This window comes from Pangasianodon hypophthalmus, chromosome 27 (genome assembly GCF_027358585.1).
Source record: "Pangasianodon hypophthalmus isolate fPanHyp1 chromosome 27, fPanHyp1.pri, whole genome shotgun sequence".
Classification (NCBI taxonomy): domain Eukaryota; kingdom Metazoa; phylum Chordata; class Actinopteri; order Siluriformes; family Pangasiidae; genus Pangasianodon; species Pangasianodon hypophthalmus.
Genome location: NC_069736.1, coordinates 6,643,065 through 6,665,208, shown reverse-complemented (window position 1 = coordinate 6,665,208; position 22,144 = coordinate 6,643,065). Strand labels below are relative to the sequence as shown.

General features: G+C 35.7%; 1 protein-coding gene across 1 annotated transcript in view; it reads left to right on the top strand.

Moving 5' to 3' along the window:
- dhrs11a (dehydrogenase/reductase 11a) overlaps positions 1-16,358 on the top strand; it is a 30,764-nt gene extending 14,406 nt beyond the window's left edge. Inside the window, exons 2-7 of the mRNA XM_026921535.3 lie at positions 10,716-10,925; positions 13,120-13,214; positions 13,895-14,024; positions 14,545-14,637; positions 14,763-14,828; positions 14,923-16,358. Of these exons, the coding sequence (XP_026777336.1) occupies positions 10,716-10,925; positions 13,120-13,214; positions 13,895-14,024; positions 14,545-14,637; positions 14,763-14,828; positions 14,923-14,964 (636 nt within the window). The 3' untranslated portion in view covers positions 14,965-16,358. The remainder of the gene's footprint in view (positions 1-10,715; positions 10,926-13,119; positions 13,215-13,894; positions 14,025-14,544; positions 14,638-14,762; positions 14,829-14,922) is intronic.
- The last annotated feature ends 5,786 nt before the right edge of the window (positions 16,359-22,144 follow it).

Genomic DNA, 22,144 nt, shown 5'->3' with positions numbered 1-22,144 from the left:
TAAATACACAGAACAGAACAATTAACACACGGGACAATAAATACACAGGACATGGGCTGTAAACTATTGTGTATTGTAGCAGCAGCAAGTATTGCGGCAGTATTAAAAATTCTGTTATCTACTGACGATAAACTAGTGAAGCTTTCTTAATGAGACGTTTATTTAACACTGATGAAAGAAGACTTCTCTCAGCACTCTGAGCTAAAGCTGTTGAAAACCTTTAATCTTTCTGTTGTGGGGCAATTCTTCACGACAGAAGGATTTGGACTTTGCAGTTTGTCAGTAATATCACATGCTGTATTTTTTCATCTTCTTAATTTCAAGAGAGAGAATAAAGAGGGAGGCTGGTGAAGGAACGACTCTTTATAGCTATTATACAGTAAGTGTTCTTGTAAGTAACTTGTTCTGTGGACGTTCCAGAACATTGAACGTAATTATAAACATAACTGTACAATGTGTCATTCTTTAATTAATAAACAACTGTAACTGTTGGCAAACTGCTATGGTATAAGAAGAATAAAACCCTTCTGGACGTGCTGTTATGGACGTGCTGTTTCTTTCTGAGTATATCTGTAACTCCACCTCTCGGTCTTTCTTATTGTTGATCCATGAACACACTTTCTGTCCTCAACACCAAACAGAGTATCTCTTCAGTCAGTATTCTCTGTCCTCTAATGTTTACAGTCAACTCTGATGCCCAGGGGCGCCAACACTTGGCTATAACCAAGATGTTCTTAACTAAGTAATAGGTTTTTAATAGCTTTTTCCCAAACAACAGCGGCTAATCAATAGGACTGCATGTTAACAGCTGAAATGTGTGCGTGTGTGTGTGTGTGTGTGTGTGTGTGTGTGTGTATATACATATATATCTATATAAATATATATTTTTCAGTGTTTTAAAGACATTTTGAGACGAAGGCAGTGAAGGCAAATGTAAATAGTGAAGTTAACGCCTGTGTGTACTTTTTTCTTCATCAAAATATATGTTTAATAAGTAACTTGTTTTACTTCAGATTGACGCAACAGAAAAGCGTTCACCCTATTGTTGGGAGCTCACAAGTTTGAATCCCGATGATGCCACAGCCATCCATGGCCGGGAGCCAAGGCAGTAAAATTGGCTGTGCTTTCTGGGTGGGAGGGGCATACTCTTTCTCCCCTGTCAGTCACACCGACACTAGCCAATCATCGCCATCTGTGAGCTCATGTATGCAGAAGAGGGCGGATAGCACTTTCCTCCAAATGTGTTACTTGGTTTTAGTAAAGTTGTGTGTATAGAGCTTTACTGTCATTCTAGCTATATACAAGTAAACAGTAGAATGAAACAGCATTGAAAATATATATTGGTAAAAAAATATATAAAATATATTGGTGCAATATATTATGGAAAAATGACAATATGGAAAAAGATAATCATCAAATGTCAGGGCAAATTAGGAATTTTTATTTTTTAAAGATATTTCCTGGTCACAGCATAATTCTCTGTGTTATTTCACAGTGTCAATGTGTTTTATAATTATAAAATAATAAAAATGAAGAAAGAGGTGTGTCCAAACATGAATGGTAGTATAAATGTTTAAAAATTGAGGAAGCATGAAATAGTAAATGCGAGCCATGATACTCAACAAAATTGCCAGTTGCTACACACACACACACACACACACACACACACACGTTTTCTAACACAAACGTAACTTGTAGTTTGTACAGCCAAACATAGCATTTTGTTACGAATCAAAAATAAACAATCAACATGGAAAATAATACCATAAATATACTAAAATTTGGAAGGACGAACTACATGCAGGATAAAAATGGAAAGGCTATTTGAGTGAAGTGAAAAACGTATCAAAATCGTCTCCACATGACAGATTGCCTCTCCTGAAATATCTCTTTATAGTGATGTCATTGTTAAAGATTTGAAAGAGGATTCCCTTTTGAAATATGATAGTTCAGACACGTCACAGCGATAAACTAGCTAAGAAACGATTGAGCATTTGAGTTTACATCCGCTCTGTGCTGAGTGTCAATACGTTTACATTTAGACTAATGAAGGAAATCAAGTTTATGACCAGATGGTGCTACAGTCTTAGATTTTTACCCAGATGCATAGAAAGCAACTTAGCTAACAACTAGTCTGTAATACCCTGTAACACCCTGAGATAAGGGTCACTTTATTCTCTGATTGCTTAATTGTTTCATTGTGAGAGGTCTGAACAAGTGCCTCTTCTATTTTCCAGGCCTAATGTAGGGTCTAGTTCATCAGACAGATCAATATCACTTGCAGCTAAGTGATTTAGAAGATTTACTGTAACTGTAACTTGAAGTGAAGTTAAACTTTATTATAAACTTCATACAAGGTTAGCAAATTGATTTCTTTGGACACGTTGGAAATTAGATTTAATGACCATACGGAGTGGGTCTCATTATCTGCCTTCAACCTTTGAACTGCGACAGACAGAATACAATGTGGTGTGTGTGTGTGTGTGTGTGTGTGATCTAAATGAATCCAGTAACATTAACAGTTGTCAGGTGTAAATTTATGCATAATAAGTGACACTTTAGGCATAATGGATGTGATATTGATTCAGGTGTGTGTGTGTGTGTGTGTGTGTGTGTGTGTGTGTGTGTTAAAGATGTCAGTATGAATTTTAGTTTGAGTTAGTTTCTATAATATATACATTTTTTTGAAGACAAAGGGAACAGTGCTGTCATTTTTCTTTCCAGTTATTTAAAGCATATTTTATTTCCATATTTTTACATTTTACAACCATTAAACAAATGACGTGTCCTAAAAGTGATATTACATATAAGTATTTCATTTCCAACAGGCACATATTGGAACTCTTTATCATCTCATCTGAATCACAAATGGCGTTTTAATCGTGCCTGTAGATTCTTTAACATCATTATGTTATACCTTATGTACAGTAAATAGGAAGCCATTTGGGATTCCTGCAATGAAGCAGAGTTAAAACTGGAAATGAATTTAAATTTTATGATAAATATATGCTAATGTTGATCCTGTGTGCGCCAGTATACAATCTTTTAAGCAATAAAAATTCTAAGTTTAAAGAAATCCTGTCGCCCTAATGTTTGTGTGTAAGTTTGTGTGCACGCATATGTCAAGTGAATGGTTAGCTAATCACGGCACTCCCTTTCTACGTCACTGGAACATAACCATTTTATGATACTCCTGTCACATCCAGCCTCTGCAATCGATCAAATAGATGTCGTTGACACAAAGGTCATGGACGCACACAGGAAATGGACTTAGGTGTGTGAGTGAGTTGTGTACACGTTGATCAGAAAGAGTGTGTCTTCAGTGAGGGTCCTGCCAGCAGATCTCTCTCTCTCTCTCTCACACACACACACACACACACACACACACATGCATTTAGCTAGAAGACGTTGTATTCTTGCAGTGTGTGTCTCCAGCGTGTCTCCTCTTGGCGTGTTGGCATGTGTGCGCGGGACGTTGCCATGGTGCGCATGTACAATGTCTTTGTTTTTACTCGGACACTGTGCACCATTTGTGCCGTGGGATGTTTTCTTGGAGATTTTTCTGATTGGTCTGCGTTTCTCTTCTTTCTTCCCCTCCCTTTCTTCTCTCTGTCTTTCAACGATTTCAGTTTTCAGTGAGCTTCAGCTTCCACTTTGTCTGTTCTCTCACTTTGTGTTTCCCTTTCAGTGTTTTCTTGTAAGCACTTTAAATTGTAGATGTTAATGAATTAAAATATTAACTATTATTATATAAATTCATGTGAATATTAATGATCCTGCCATTTTTTTACTGCCACTGACAGAACAAATGTTAGCATTAGCGCTTATTTATTCCATTTACACTGGCTGCATGTTAGGTTCTATTAATATGCATGTAAAGCTCTTAATGCTTTAGCACCAGTGTATCTTGCTGATATCATGTAACAGTATAGCCCATCCTTAGCACTTCATTCACTTAATCTCCAGGATCACTCATAGCTCAGTTTCTGGAAGATGTTTCTCTTACATCACCCCTAAACTCTGGAATAGTGTTAGTGAGAACATTGAACACTGTATGTCTTTTTAAATCCAAGTTGCAGGACCTGACCTATTAGTAGTTTTTGTGTCTTTTATTTTATTAAATAAACGTTCTGATTTGTAGTTATTCTCGTAAATTTATAATTCATTTACCAATGATTGTCTAATAAATTGTCTTTAACATAAATATTTTGACATTTTTATATTATCTACATATATCAAGCACTTTATGAACTCAAAATAAAAAAGTGCTATGTAAACAAAGATTATTCATTTATTCATCTTTAGTAACCACTTTATCCTGGTTAGGGTTGCTGTGGATCCGGAGCCTGTCCCGTGAACCCTGAAGTGGGAATAGACCCTAGTTGGGACGCCGGTGCATCACAGGGCACCACGCACACACACACACAGACACTCACGTTCACACCTAGGAGCAATTTAGAGAAGCCAATTTACCTACTGGCGTGTTTTGCAGTGCAGTGGGAGGAAACTGAAATACCTGAAGGAAATTCGGTTCACAACTTCACAGACAGAAACTCAAATTTAGAACTGAACTCTATGAACTCTAGTGCATTGAGCCAGCAACAATTTGACTTTTGTAATCCTGTCCATTACTATTAAGAAATGTATTTGTCTGATGAGTGGTTAGATCTCAATGGCATATTTCAGTTGTATTTTGGATTTTAATTAGATTTTTTTAATATATGACAAATGGATTTACCTAGTAATAAGCTTATTAGAAAAAAATACATCCTTACAGAAATTAAATGGGGTGAAATGTTGTATGATGTGATCTCAGTGGTTTTAGAAACTGCTCATCTCCAGCATTTTCACTCACAAAAGTCTGGCTGATTGGATAATTGCATGAATGATCAATGGTATGAGTATTCCTATTAAAGTGGCCAGTGAATGTATACACCTTTAGTACACACTTAACCCTATTAAACAGACTAGGACAAATTCATTTCCCTGCCTCTGTGCGAATGTGCAGGAAGAATCAATTACTGAAGTTGAATCAATGAATCAATGAACCAGTGAATGACACACTTAACCGAGTGGAAATAAGGTAGTGTATGCTTGTCATATTGAAACTGCTGGGAGCAGTTGAACAGGCCAAACTGGAACGTAGTTGCTATGACCAACGTGATGTGTTCACGTGAATGTGAGCGGAAACACAATCTGTGCAGATCCTGATGCGTGGGCACACACATTTATTCACACACAAGTACACTGTGAACTAACACTTTAACACAACACAAGCTGCTAATAATAATGAGTGTGTTTGGAGCAGCTCGAAAGCACAGTATCACACCACTGAGGCACGGTGTGTGAGTTTGTGTGTATGCGTCGTGTGTGTGGGAGACAAAGTGCTATCATCATGACATATTGGACATAGAGTCAGAAAGCTGGGAAAGCTATATTTACAATGTAAGATGATGCCATTGTGAGTCTATTGTAAGGCTGAGAGTTTTGTTAGATGGCCTAGTTTATTCCTTAAGCTGTGAGGCAGGACTGATATGAACCCTGTAAACTGGCCAATTCAATTCATGTTTTCAGAGTTTTTCCAAATCTGATTATTTCCTGTTAAAAACGTCTTAAGGCGGATTATTTTGGACTTTTGTGTTAACCATGCACAGCACCACCACCAATGCTCATAATAATAAAAAAAAAAAATTGACAGAATGGTATGAAGAAGCAACACTGGGGCTGATTTCTTTCTAGCCCAGACTGTAGATTCATGCACCCTATCAGTGACAGCCGTGCTTAGTTTGATTTGCTCTCCATTTGGGCTGATATTCTTCACATCTGTAACACATCATCAGCATTGATAGAGAAGGCACATATGAAATACAGTCGTGGATGTAATGAATGCAAATGTGTGGATTGCTCTGTCATCCTTTTTTCTCTAAAATGTCTTTGGAGGAGAAACTAGAAGTAGATAGACTGAGCACATATTGGCCAATCAAGGTACAAATTACACAAAAAGACAGGAAGATAGATGGTTAGAATGAAAGAGTTACAGCTTTTCTGTTTTCCAAGTTTCAAGTTAGTTTTTCAAGTTAGAAATCATGAACGCAGCTGCCTGTCTGCCTTCAAGTGTGTGTAATAGTTTGCCCTCATCATTCTTATTTAGCCATTTATGATATAACACATTGCTCACCAGTAATAGTTTGTCAAGCTATTGATGCATATTAGATTTTAATTAACTCTCCCATCTAATTTCACCACCAGCCTTCACTGCTAATCGCTACACTTGCTTCACTCAATTGCTACCTCACCTCTTCCAGCTAGCATAAGAAGCTACACTGCTACACTGAGTAATGTAGCAGAAATGGTACAGCTAGCCCCTCGGGTCTGAAATGAGCTTTAGTATTGTCTGATTTAGCTGCTTACTTTAACTGCTTACCGAAGCTCCAGACTGATCACCATTTAAAAAGTGTTAAAGGTGTGAATGTCTGCTACTATTCACCTCCTCTGCTAATTCCTGTTTTTTAGCAAAAGAAGAACTCCTCACACATAAACTGCTGTGCTAACATGCTGTATGTAATCAGGAAAAGAGTCTGAGTGATCAAGGAATGTAAATTTAAAATTTATTTCTGTAATACAGTACTTGACATAAACATACTGCTAATTCAGAGAACTCTTTTTGCTAACGTTGCTATTGTTGTTGCTATTGTTGATAGTTAAATTTACCGCAGAAGCTCTTGCTAATGGTAAAACGAAATAAGCTAACAGGGGCTCTATATATATATATATATATATATATATATATATATATATATATATATATATATATATTTTTTTTTTTCTTTTTTTTTTTTTTTTTAATGTTTCTTATTTTAGTAAGCAGCACCAAAGATCCCCATATCAATAATCACTTTTTTTTAAACTCTTTTTTTAAATAAATGAACGAACTCTCCTTTGGGACTGTTTCTTTTCTCTAGAGAGCCAGTCTGTGTTAATTTGCGTTTCTAAACAGTGGCCTACTATTAAACTGGATCCAAACTTTAATTGGCCCATACTGTTCTCTTCCCTCCCTTCTCATCTGTCGCTCTTCTTCTGTTTTCCTTTCACTTCGTCTTGCTTTTTCGCTCCATTTCACTTTCAGATGGAATTTGTGTATTTGATCTGCTTAATGACCTGAATACTTTCCAAGATGTTGAGTGTACTAAAGCTGCATGGTGTTCTGTTTGATTGTGTATATCTGTGTGTGTGTGTGTGTTACTGTAGAGATAAGCTGATGCATTAGGCATCCAAAAAAAGTCAATGTGTATCTCCAATTCCCTATCTGTTTTCTGTAGTGTTCTTTGCTACTCAAGTGTGTCTATCAGCTTGCAGGGGTGACAGAGAGGGTGTGAGAGATTGAGAGATTGAAAGAGACAACTCTCTTGTTGAAAATCCAAATCTTTTACAGGAAGCTGAAGAGAACAAATGCCGGTTGTATTGTAACTGCCTTTGACAATATTGCATGGGATCGGCCAGGAAAACCTGCAGAATAGGATGGAGAGGACGAGAAAAGAGAATAAATAAATAGATGAATAGATGAATCAATAAATGTGTGAATTTCTTATTTTTTAGTCAAGACCACGGCTTTTGGTGTCACTGTATTATTCAATGTGTTATTCAGTCAGGAATGATGAATATAATAAGAATTGGAAATGACTTGAATATGGCAAAAAAAAAAAAATGCTAATATGCATATCCATAAACATATATGCTAAACAATGTTGTGTTGTACTATGACTGAATGTTTAGATTAACATACTGATCTGGTCTTAAAGAAGTATCCGGGAGTCTTTCAAACTAATCTCTTTCTATTGTAGCTTTACCAAAGATAATAATTTTGTACTAATAAAAGAAAAAAAAAATTGTTTACTCAAGACTGGCATATAATGGAAGCCAAAGGTAGAGGTGTGAATCATGACTGGGATCCCATGGGAACAAAAAAATCAATTTTTACTGTCATGCAGGTGGAGGCTGGTGGTTAAATATAAAACCCACTAGACAAAGAGAAAAGCACATTGTAATAAATGCTCAGTAAAACCGTATTAAAAGTCTTACTTTCCACTTTATTAAATATTTATCTGTAAATTTTGTACATTTTTTCTGGAGAAACAAATTACATTTTCTAAAAAAAGACATTTTTAAAAAATGTTGTCTCAATAACAAAACTGTTTTTTTCTCTTTTTTCCAACCTCAAAAAAAAACAAAAAAAAAAACAAAAACACAAACACAAACGCCCTTTCCCTGGATCCTCGAATAATCAATAACACAGAGAGCATATTCCACAATCCTCAGTGAGCTAACAACAATCCACATCACATCACCTTTCTCAGCCAGCTAATTCAGGGCAAAGTTCTGGTTTGTATCCGGGGTTTTGTTCTGATTGACTTTCTGGACTTAGTTCTGTGTCATTGATGAGTTTGCCCTTGTCTAGTGTACTCCATTTGCTGATTGCCTGCTTTTCACTCCGAGTTTGCTTCACCTTTTGGATTATCTGCTTTGATCTTTTAAAAAATAAATAAATATGCATTTGCAACAAAACCGTGTGTGATCTGACAGAGTATCTATTTATTAGATTGCTCTCATCTCCATTGTAACTTTCTCAATCCATAACTCGGTTGTTGGCATTGACCAAATACGAGGTTGCACAAATTGTAAAATTCCCTTTTTTCCATCACTACACATCAAAAAGATGGGTGTTGACCTGCACAAGTCTTTTAATGGTTATAAAAATGTACAGAAGCAATTAAAAATATGATGATGCGCAGTTGGGTGGTGCGATGGTGCAGCAGGTTGTGTTTTTGCCTCACGGCTCCAGGGTCCCGGTTCAAACCTGATCTCAGATTACTGTTCTTCATGTGTCCGATTAAGTTTCCTCCGAATTCGCTGGTTTCCCTCAACCTCCAACCTGCGTGGTGCCTTGTGATGAACTGGCATCCCACTGAGGGTGCATTCCTGCCTCGTGCACAGTGTTCCTCAGATAGGCTCTGGATCCACCACAGGACCAGGATCAGGATAACGCAAGCTAGAGACTGTTTTCTGATTCTATCCACTGAAGGTTTCAATAAACAATAATTGTGGGGGAACCAATAATTATGGAACCAGTGTTTTGCAGAAAAAAATCATACTACTTTAAGGAAAACATTTTCAGTTTGGAAAAAAGTGTGTTAAAATGTGTGCGAGTGTGTGTGTGTGTGTGTGTGTGCAATTCCTGGCTGTTTATGTCTAAATACAGACTTCTAAATACTGGCCTGGGAGTGAGAAATGTAGTCAGAAGAAGTTTTAATTCAATAATTCATTCATCCTGGTCAGGCTTTGGGTGGCAATTAGAGGCAATTTAGAGTAGTCACTCTCTTATCTGATTTTTTTTTTTTAAAAAAAAGATAATTTCCTGATTTTTTTTTATCCCTGTAACAGAGTTCTGGATCCAAAGGGCCACAACGTTCATCAAAACCTAAAAATCTGATCTTTAGAATTAAAACTGAAATGATAAGACTGCATTAATCCCTTAATTTTACACATTGAGTAATATGATAGGTAAATCAGGATGGTACTGATTGCTGTGGACTGATGAGATTTGCTGCTACATTGTTTCCACTGAGTGTTAGTCGTGTGGTTCACGGGTAAGAGATTTCTCAGAGTGTAACGCGGTAGGGCAGGTTGTATTTTTGCTGTCAGTTTAGTTTCAGGCTATTTTATCAGACATACCTTTGCATGTTATTTCTTTTTAATTAATAATTTATTCTGTGTTACTGGTTGCTATCATACTTCTAGTTTGCTTTTAACCCATATTGATCTTTTCATTCTGAAGCTGTTCTGTGTGACATTTGCAAAGCCTTACCTTAGAATAACAAATAGAGTTTGCCTTATCATTTAAAAGAAAAAAGATACAATGGATGATTTTTAAAACTGTACAAGTGTCCTGGTGTAGCTGTTCAATAGAAACTGTTGAAACTTACAACAAATGTCTTTACAAAGTTCTCAGCAGAAATGGACTAATAAAAATTTCCTGAAATGTTGTTGATCTGATATCCGTAGTAAAGAAGCCCATATCTGCCAGATAGAAATTTTATTTATATATATATATATATATATATATATATATATATATAAAATTTTATATATAAAATTAAATTCTGGGAGTTGTTACTCAGTTACTACTCAAAATTTCGAGGTTATATGTCAAAATTCTGAGATAATAAATAAAACGTTTGACATAACCCAGATTCTGAGATAAGTAAAGATAATTTTAAGAAAATAAGTTAGAATGTCAGGTCAAAAATTTAGATATTAACATAATACGTCAGAATTTTGACAAAAAATAAAATACTGCTGTTGCCAAAAATAAGGAAAAAATGTTATGCATTTTTCTTTTCTACTTGGTGGAAATGGGCTTGCATACTGTAGTAGACTCAGGAAAGGAAAAAAAAAATCTAATGATGTGGACCACCAACATCCAACCAATCAGAACAAGGAGGCATTTCTACAAATTCAGAATTACACTAGCATCCAAGTGTGTGCATTTGTTTTGGATCCAAGAAATGCTGTATTTGTTTGTATTTTGAGTTATAGAAGTATAATAAAATTATCCTCACTGACTCTACATTTATTAGTTTTAGATTCCTATTACTATAAATTCACATACTTATATAGAATCTTATAGAATATATTCGTCTCTCTGTTTCTCTGTGCAGAAGCTGGCAGCGGAGTGTCAGAGTGCGGGCTACAGCGGCACCCTGATCCCGTATAAATGTGACCTGTGCAATGAGGAGGAGATCCTCTCCATGTTCTCCGCCATTAAGACTCTGCTTCAGGGGGTGGACGTGTGTATCAACAACGCCGGCCTGGCTCACAACGAACCTCTGCTTAGTGGCCGCACTGAGGGGTGGAAGAACATGCTCGATGTAAGGCATACGCACCGTCTATTCAGTTTAATGTAGTTAAGACCATTTAAACAATTCACAATAACCTATGTACATGTGTCAGATAAATACCTTAAAATATTACTAAAACCTGCAAAAAATCTAAATCACTTGGAAAATGGCTTTTTTTCCTGTCCCAGCTCATTATAACTACTTTACTTTGAAATATACACAATCTTTAAAATACCTAAAAATCTTATTTTTGCATTCATGTGTGAATCCATTAAACATCTCGTGCTTGAAACATCCTTTTCCATGATTTTCCATCACATGATATGAAGAGTACACGATTAGTCCCACAACATTCACTCAACCCTGTTACCTGTACACATTCTCCCCTGTGAAATATTTGGTATATTCCACAAGTCACATAAGAAAATAAGTTCTAGAGTCTTTATTCATTGCTATTGTGATATTGAGGCCACTTGCAATTGGGTAAATATGACTATTTACCCAAATTATAGATTGAAAGTAAGTTATTAATTTGAAAATTTTTTAAATACATTTACATGTAAATGTCCTTAGAATGTCCTTAATGTCATTTTATGTAAATGTCCTTAGAATGTCCTTAATGTCCTCATACCATTAGCACAGATGCTAGAAACTTGCTCATTTCTTTTGTAATTGCTAATTGCATTCTAGACAGTATTGAATAGGATTTAATGGGATTCTCTTGATGGCAGGTGTGTGTGTGTGTGTGTGTGTAGATAGGAGTGTAAATATGAGATGAAGGTCATATGACAGGGACAAAAATCACCGTTTTTTTTATATTTACATATACGTTTATTTTATTTTACCTGACATAAATAAAATCATGTCAATATTGTTCCATTTTTAGTAAAAATTTAGAACAGGTTATTTTCTTCAGAAGCATACATTAAGAACATACATTAAGTGTGTACACTCCAAGATCAGGCCTCAGGAAAAGACCCTGATGTTACCACACTCACTACTGTTTGACTCCAGAGGCCTCTGTATTTCCGCTTTATTGTCTGAGCGTTAGTGCTTTCCTCATACAGTGTGATTCATCGAGCTTTGCACCATCCATTACTCACCAGTCTCCCATTCAGCAGCTAAGCGTTTCCCATGCCTGTGCATTTGTTGCCATGGCTAGCTTTCTTAGAGTGTGTGTGTATGTGTCTGTGTTTTACTTTCTTTTTCTTTTTCATTTAAGCCCCAAAAATTAAAATGAGGGAATGGTCTCAGATTTGCAAAAAATGAAAGAGAAATTTAAAAGTGGGGTTCCTGCTTCTATCCTGAGCTCATCTCCCAAAAATATGCCAGTAGTACGATTGGCTAGGCTAAATTGTCCCTAGATGTGAATGAGCGTGTGAATATTTGTCGTGCATGGTACCCTACGATGGACTGACATACCATTCAGGGTGTATTCCCGCCTCACATCCAGTGTTCCGTGGATAGGCACTGGATCCAACTGCATCTTTTCATACTGCTGCACATGCTGCCTAACATACTCAGAGAAAAGCGCTATCCGCCTTCTTCCGCATACCATGAGCTCACATAAGGCCGTGATTGGCTAGTGTCGCTGTGATTGACAGGGGAGAGATTATGCCATCCCTCCCGCACAGAGAGCACAGCCAATTTTGATCCCTTGGCTCCTGGCCATGGATGGCATTGGCGATAGGGCGAATGCTTTTCTGCCACTATGGAGCCTTAATTACATGCTTTTCTGAAATTTATTTTAATATTGTACTTAATGTTAACTTCCTGTCACCATCTTTAAAGACAGTATAAAATCAAACTTGACCTGTTTCACCTTGTTAGTTCATGTTCCTGGTCATATGACACACAATTCACCAGTGTAAATCACTAAAAAACAAAGACATGAAAAAACATATTGTGGCTTTTGACAACATCATCGTGCATGTGGGGCAGGAAAAATAGTGCTAAATAATTATGTGCTAAATAAGTGTTATGCTTCACAATGGAGTTAAATCTTGATGGATGAAACCAGAAATCCAGATTATTTCTGCCCGAATGTCCTGTATCACTCTGAAACACTTTTACTTGATCTGTCCAAAGTCCAAATGTCCTTTCCTAGATCAGAAATAACCAGAGCTACACTGAGTTCAATTGTGTGGGAGGAAGAATGAGAAGAAAGCTGTGGTTCTTTCTGACCTGGGAAATGTGGTTGTGTTTTATACAATCTCCTTCTTAGGTGAACGTTCTCGCTCTGGCCATCTGTACGCGTGAAGCCTACCAGTCCATGAGGGAGAGAAACGTGGACGATGGACACATCATCAACATCAACAGGTCTGATCCTGAAATCTAACATCAGCTCTGTGATTTAATTTTTTATTAATTAAAGTGCAACACATCATAGTTTTTATCCATTTATAGTTACGTTTAACGTAGTAGAATGGCTGTGAAACAAGTTCGTGTTATCGCTTATGTTATAGCGGATAGAAATAGTCTTTTATAAGTTAATTAGACAAAAATGCAGCTTGTTATGTTACTATGTAAAACTGTAAAGCCCTCTGTCCTGAAGTCTTTTTTCCAAAAACTTCCACTGACGTTGGAAACTCCTTCCATAAATGCTGAAATAAACGTCTAAATTAAAATCAAACAATTTTGAAATCAGTTTATATACAAGTCCTTGTGTCATTTGTTATTATAGAAACGATAATGCATTAATTTAAACTTTGGAGCTGCTGTTATAGAAAATTAATCAACACTTTCTGGCCAATCAGAATCCAGAATTCAGCAGCACTGCGGTATAAACACAATCCTCATGCCAGGTGTGTGTGCGCAAGTGGTAAATAAGCGAAAGGGAAGATGTGACATGGATTAAAATCACCTTTTGTTATTCACAAAGAGCAGCCATGATGATAAATGGTAAAATGTTCCTATAAAATGGACATTTTTAAGCCAGATAAGATATAGTTTATAAGAATATAAGGTTTAAGGTGAGTGTTTTGTTGTATTGTGTGCAGTATGGGAGGACACAGGATGGTACCGAGCGCCGACGAGCATTTCTACTGCGCCACCAAATATGCCGTGACGGCGCTTACTGAGGGGCTCAGACAGGAGCTGAGGGAGGCCAAGACGCACATCCGTGCCACGGTGACACCTCACACACACACTCCCACACACACACACACATCTATACATACATCCTATCTTAGGTTTAAAACCTATACGCTGCTTTAACATTATTCAGCAACAAATTGATGTCTAACTCTCGCAACTTTTTGGCTTCTGTGCACCACTCCTTCAAAAAGGTTTGGTGCAAAATGTAAGAAAAAGAATTAAAAAGGTAATTCGAGTACCACTAAAACAATAAAAGAGATGCAGATTTTATTACTACTAATCATAATAGTGATAGTGAATGTTAATAATTTATAAAGCGACAAGACTTTATTCTAAATAAAAAGGAACCTGATCAAGTGTCACACATACTGTATGAATTATAATATTGCATTTTCCTTAACATTTTGCCTTGACATGAGTGGCTGAATGTGAGTGCAGCTTCAGAACCATTAGTACCTCCAAAACCAAGAAATTCATGCTAATATTGCATGCTAATATGATTTAGATATCTGAATATATGTTAGCTAATTTTATGCTGTCTCGTTCTGGACAGTGTATATCTCCTGGCATAGTGGAGACTGAGTTTGCCTTCAGACACCACAACAGTGATCCAGAGAAAGCTGCTTCTGTGTATGAAAGTATAAAGGTAAGCCAGGTGTGTGTGAGTGTGTACGAGTGTGTGTGGTCATGTATTATATTATATTATATTATATTGTGTTATATTATATTATATTATATTATAGTCTTGAAATTTCATATGATCTTGTGTAGTGTTTGAAAGCAGAAGACATAGCCAGCGCTATCACCTACGTCCTCAGCGCCCCTCCACATGTTCAGGTGAGCGTTTACACTGTTTGCCTCCACCCTTACTTTGTATCTATCTCATTTGCTTGAATCAATTTGCTTTCTTGTGCTATATTTCTCTCTGTAGATCGGAGATGTGCAGCTGCGGCCCGTGGAGCAGGTGTCCTAGTGACGGAACGGATACACATCGATGGAGAGTGGAGAAGACAGAACCAGCAGCAAACAGTGTCTCTCTGGCAACACCTGCTGGACAAACTGTACAAATAGTTTTAAAACATGGAATTGAAAGGGAATTGGGTTTGTGTGTGGTTTGAGGAAAACGTAGCAAATCTGAAAATCTGAAGCTGTGTGAGAGGGAACTGGTCCGTAAGAGAGGGGGAGAAAATAGAGAAGGAGAGAAAGAGATATGATTGGTACCGTTCCAATTTAAACAAACACTGCTGCCTCAACGTGATGGGAAATTTTATAGTAGACGGAAACTGGAAAATGGAAACAGGGACCATGTAGAGCTGAAAAATGGTTCCCACTTATGACCACAGACCAGAATGCCGTCGGTTGCACAGGTTTTTTTTTTTTTTTTTTAGGTCATATGACATATCTGTTTTGAAATGAGACAAAAAAACTGTCACTCAGTGTGCAGCAAATAGGTGTAAGAAACACTTGCAATTATAATGCATTAATTAATCTCATATAAAGGCTTCACTTGTGTGTATATATATATATATATATATATATATATATATATATATATATATATATATGTATATATATATACTTATAACTATACTAATATATTCCCAAACTAAAAGCATGTAACTAAATTCTGGAAATTGTTTCTTATAGTTTTTCTCAATTAGACTTGACATAATTTGGCTTTTTCGCTAGTAGCTATAATTCAGTGACATTAAATATAATTAATATTTCACAAGCAGTTATTAGGTTTGCCCTTACAAATGAAAACAGTTTGCTTTCCGCTCTGAAATACAACTTCCATCTGCGTTTATCTACATGGAGTTTGCCCTCACATCCCAATTATAACCAATGATAAGCGGCTGTATTATTAGACATTACAGATGTTTTATAAGACTTTATACGACTCCCTACAATGCATTATAATTGCGCTAAGTGTTAGCACATGATTATTGTATTATTTTTTATAAGTATTCTAACTTTAGATTGTATGTAGATGTGTTTCTCATAATGTGTAACTTTCTGTAAATTCTTTGATTTTCAACCAATCAGGAGTCTAAAGTACCTCTGAAGTGCAGAGCCTGAGCTTATAAATTGCATACGAACAAATGGTTAAGTGCTCGTGCTTTTTAAAGCCTGCATCCAGTGCATGATTTTTATCCAACCCGAGGAGGCATTTGAATTCCTTGATGTCATGTAGAATTGGTTTTTGCACTTTGGACTCGGAGTGAAAGCGTAAAACACTGACACCTTTCCTAGAGACATGTGACTAACTTTTATGTGTGCACATTTTAAAGAAGCTCCACCTTTGTTCATGTGTACAGATAAGATATTCTCGTGAACATAAATCGAAAAGATTATTAGTGCTGTGAATGGTGTGCTGTCTTTTTATTTCCTTGTGTAAACTTGGTTAAACAAAATACACATTTTGTTCGAATCCCTACCCTCTGTAATAACTTATACAGATGTTTTATAGAGTAAACTTACAGTACGCAGGAATAGTTGATGCACTCAAATTCAAACAGAAATATTCCTATAAAAGACATTTATTTGAGGATTATTCAAAATCATTGAATCTTACACCATTAGAGACCTAAGAAAAGCTGGGGAAATTCATTTCCTTGGCCTTAGGACCCTAACAGATTAGAACTTTATCTTACTGTATTACACACTGCAGATGAGTCTGTGTTTGATAGATCAGCTGAACATCTTATTCACGTTGCAGAAATTCAAAGTGTAAGGAATAAACTACTTGGGGGCATGCTGTTACAGGAAAATAATCAATGACAATGTGGTATGATTGCAGCCCAATGCGAAGTTGATCATTTTCCTACCATTCTTCAACAGCAACAGTTCTGAAGTGTTGTACCTCAGCGATCTGCCAAAAGTTACATTTAATTTTTTATTGTAGAACAACATATATTACACTTTATCCATTTATAGTCGCTTTTAGTGTTGTGAAATGTCTGCAAAAACAAGTTAGTTCATGTTACATGCTATGCAGTCTTTCCCTCACTTTGTTACCAAGAAAAACAAAGTCCACCATCCTGAAGACTTTCCTGTGGTGGAAAACTTAAAGGAACAGCTTTTCCTCTGAATGTTACAAAAATCTGTTTATTATTAGGCTTACATTATGTTCATAAAGTCCCTTACTTTACATATTTTACATATTAGAATAAGTACATTAATATAAACCTGTGATTTGACTTGCAGTCAGCACGAGTATCAGAGCTGTTGTTATAAAAAACGATCAGCGCCTTCTGATTCATCAGAATCGAGAATATGACAGGGCTGTTGTATAAATTGTTATAAAGAACTATTTTCAGGAACTGCTTAGACATTTGCTGTGATTTTGCCATGTAAATGTACAAGAACTGGAACCTCAGGAAGGACATTTTGACTAAAGCTGGTCACTTTAAGCTTTAAGATCATTTTTCATTTTCAAGGGGTTAGTTATAATAGTGTCCTAATCCCTTAGAGTCTTAGTTTGCTCTTCAGTGAATCATCTTAAAGCATATTATTCAGTAACTATTCAATAACTGCAGTGAAACTAATAAGAAAGTTGTGTAGTTACAGAAAAAAGGTATGTTTCAACCCACCAATGGCTTCTGGGAGTTTAAAGGATAAAAGGTTGGTTTTAAGTATCCCTTATTATATGATATCCACTGATTCTGTTGTGAGTGCAAACCTAATATACCTTATAAATTAAATAACTTCCCCGTCATAACTTACATGAAGACTTCGAAACATTACAAGAAATTATCATGTATACAGTAAACACAGTTTACACAGTAAACAGTAAAGTTTCCTCAAAGGTTCTTTGGATGGGTAATAGTTAAATTTTACTAAAGAGGTTCTACTTGTATCCTTTTCTGAAAGGCTATCCTTAGTTAGAACCTTTAAGGGTTTCTCCAGAGGGACCAAACAAATAACCTTTTAGTGTGCTAAAGAAAACATTTTATAGTGTACAGTACGATGATCTGACCAACAGAAAGGCAGATTAGGCACAGGCCTACTGGGAACAAATATGAGATTGGAGGTTAAAAGTCAAGTCCAGTGTTTGAAATAAACTACTTGTATGCTTCAGACATGCACAAGCAACTCACCAAATGACTGCAGGATATGTGTGGCGGCCATCTTGCATATGCATTGTTGACACCAAGTATGAATTAGCCTTAAGGGGACTGTGGTGCTGAGTCCAACAGAAGTTGCAATGCATTATGGGCTTCAGACTAGAGGCTCTCAAAGAGCAGTGATATCAGAAGGGGGGCCCACATTTAGGCAAGCCAAAGACTAGCCCTTATTTGAAGAGCTATACAGTGATGCTAGAATTAGCTGCACTATACTGAATGCGATGAGTATATATTATTTTAATCAAAATACGACTGTCTTAGGTCGTTTCCACATACATTTACTTTGAAATAAGAGGACTTATTCTTTGCTTAGCAATGCGGCAAATGTGTAATATACTGTACCAAACAAAAGTAATAGCCTTGGGCCCATTGACTGTATCACCAACATTCTTCTTATTCTAAGTATAACCTAGAACATATACTGTAGGCATGTATAATTTATTAGCCTATTATAAGCCTTGTGTGCCAGCCTGTCTGTGAATATTTGTCCAAACATGACATTGAAGCTTGTAAAACACTTACACTTTAATCACTTTATAGTACTATTTCCTGTTAAATATTACTGGGATTCCGTAAACTGTGACATGTACCATACATACACATGTAAAGAAAATTCTTTAAAGCAAAGATGCCTCCGAAAAAAAAACAATTAAATTAAACATTTCTACCTATTAAGAATCTACGATAAAGAGCAGTAAAGAGCAGTAAAGTTTAATAAACTATATTTTATTTTATGCGATATTTGGCACGACCATCCTTTTCATTTAAAATGCATCCGTTCTCTCAGGAACACTTCGTACAGTTTTATAAGAACATTTGCTGGTAAGTTTTTCCTGTATCTTGAAGAATCTACCACAGGGAATATCTTTTGAAAGATTTGCCTCCATCCCTCCAGTAAAGTTCCTGAGACTTGCATAATCTGCACCAAGGCACACTGAGGTTTTTCAGATGGCTCTTAGTGGCCCAACATCTTACAAAGTCACTTTATTGTTGCTGTTTTTTCCTTTAATTTGTCACATATCTGTATGTGATTTGACTGGTTTTCTCTGTAAATCTTCGTAAAACTGTGTTCCACATAATCTTAACAGCTTTGAACCTACTGTGGTGAAGTTTATACCCTTTTTTCATATTATATAATTTTTCTCATGGAATTAGCTCCACTCCTGGACCAAAGGCAGAGGAACCAGTTATAGCTAAATCTAATCAAGGCATTTATGCTTAGCTGAAAAGCATACCTCAAGTAGAAAGCCATGTGTGTAAGACTATAATTTTGTAGCTCTACTGCCCAACCCTTAATTCAATCCCAACCATCAACCTGACTGAAGCAATGTATTATCACAGTCTTTGCCAGAGTGTTGAACATTAACCCCAAATCAACGAATGTCATGATATCTGTGATGTCAGCTTCAGAGTTAAAGATTTTTGTGTAAATTGTGTCATTATTCCACTAAGTATGTGGTTTAGCTTTTCTATTATGGACAAGTTTAGATTTTTGGTTATCTGGATGATTAAAATGTGTTTTGTGAGATACTTAACAAGTGCACTGCTTTTTGTCACTAAGCTAACCTATAGCTGAAACTCTAATCAATTAGCAAAATCTCTCAGATGTCAATAAACATGCAAGAACTCAGGCTAAAGTTGTTAGCATGCCTTTGTCCACAATACATGAAAGTAATTTTACCTTTGGCAGCAAGAACAATGTAGATGAAATGATTTCCTTGGTAATTTGTGTGGTCTATTTCCTTTAAAAAATATAGGTCTACAGTCAAACCTTGCTAGCTAGCCATCTCGATTACGTTCTGGCTTGCTAACTAAAGTGAAAACTAGCTAGCTTGAAGTGATGAGGTTATGTCATCTGTCTGGTAATACACATATATTGAGACCTTGTGATTTTAAGATATTGAGTCATAATGTTTTGACCCTAAAGTACATAGTTTGTATTTAACTTCATATATTTTTAATACTTCTGAGCTATATTTGGTGTACAACTTGTAAATACCATATTTATATAATTACTTATAACATAATGGAGTCTATTCTGGGAACATTGGGTGTGATGTGGGAATACACCCCGGGTGAGTTGCTAGTCAATACGTAATGTAACATAGCCAAGCTACCTACTGGCATGTTTTAGGGGGTGGGAGGAAACCAGAGAACGTGGAGGAAACCCATGCGGACATGTACAAAAACCCCACACGGACAGCAACCTGACTGATGGAGCTGTGAGGCAGCAAAGCTACACGCAGAAAGTATTTTATTGCGGCTAGGTTGATAGCTTGATTGGTCTTGGGAAACTTGCAGCAGATTGCAGTGCCTTCTGGACAAATTCTAACAAACTGTACTAGAGCAGAAATTGTTTGGGGAAGTCAATAGGGCATATTAACTGTTGCAATGAAGCTGCAATTACCATAAATCTCATTCACTCACTGTTATTAGCCTGAATACTCTCAAAATTGCCACTAGGTGGAAATCAAGTATAAGGGGAATTCTAGCTTACTGGCCCTTAAAGCCTGCAACAGAAAGCAGCGGAGCTGCTAATTCTACTGCTAGTAAAAATGAACAGATCTATGTAGGGGAAAATACTTTTCAAAGAAGCGTGTATTATAGAGAGGTTGAGCTTTATACTCCAAGACACCTCTTAACTCTAATGCCGTAACTCTTTAACAGAAGTATATTATAAGAATAAGAATACATATATATATATATATATATATATATATATATATTGCAATCTGCTGCAAGTTTCCAAAGACACACACACAGACACACACACAGACACAGACACACACACATATATATATATATATATATATATATCAGACTGTTCTTTGCTTTGCACATTATTACTATTTGCACAGCTGCATTTTATCCACTGTATGCATCTACTGTATCATATTGCATGCATCATACCTCTACCTTTTGCACCATGACCATATTATCTCATTTAACTTATTTTCTATTTTCAGTACTGGTTGGATGCTATATGCATTTCTTTGTCTCTGTACTCGTATTCTGACAATGACAATAAAGTTGAACCTAACCTAACCTAACCTAGAAGCTGTTCCTTGGCAGTTATTGATACCATGTGAATGTTATATGTATATATATATATATATATATATATATATATATATATATATATATATATATATATATATATATATACAATGTTAGAATATTGCAAAATCTCATGGATTTCTTGTCATCTTCTTATTGGTCAGAGCCATTTATGGTTATCAGCATTGGCTCTAGCAAAAATAAATATGGGAAAACTTACATTTTATCATTCATTTTATTAAACGCTGTTTCTCGTTAGTGGTTTTTTTTATATTCATCTTATGTATTTTCAAAATGCATTTATCTGGGAAGAGTGTTTGATAATATGAATTTGTATACATAATCATGCATTTTGCTTTGAATGAATTTGTGGAATTTTTTTGAGACAATATTGGCACATTTTCTACTTGTCTATGTGAACGATTTCATTACACAGTATAATAGGCTAATTTTGGATAAATTCTTGAATAAACCTCAACTGTTTTGTTTTTAAATTACATGCAATAGGCAAACGTTATTCTGCTTTTTTTTTTTTTTTTTTTTTTTTACAGCTCATTAAATGTAAGAAAGCTGGTAATATTCTCATTAAACTTGTCCAATATTATATGATTTGTCATGTCTTATTTATACTGCCTTGTAATTTTTCTTTCTTTTTATTAGTGTTAGTGTTTTATTTTACTCTTGAAAAGTCTGTATCTCTGTTTTTTATCTTAATTTGATATTTTAAGTAGATCATAAAAAAAAAAAAAGATTTTTATTTTATTTAGCCATAAATCGTACTGCACTGCATTTTTTCCCCCTTTTTTGGTAATTATTGATTATTTTACAAAAAGATGAGAAGTTATAAATAGCAGCAAAATGAACAAGGATGACAAATTCTTTAAACATTCTGTGAACAAATTAAAATGTGCATAATGATATACTTTCATAAAAGAAAAAACAATTGTGACATTTATAATAATGTCATAA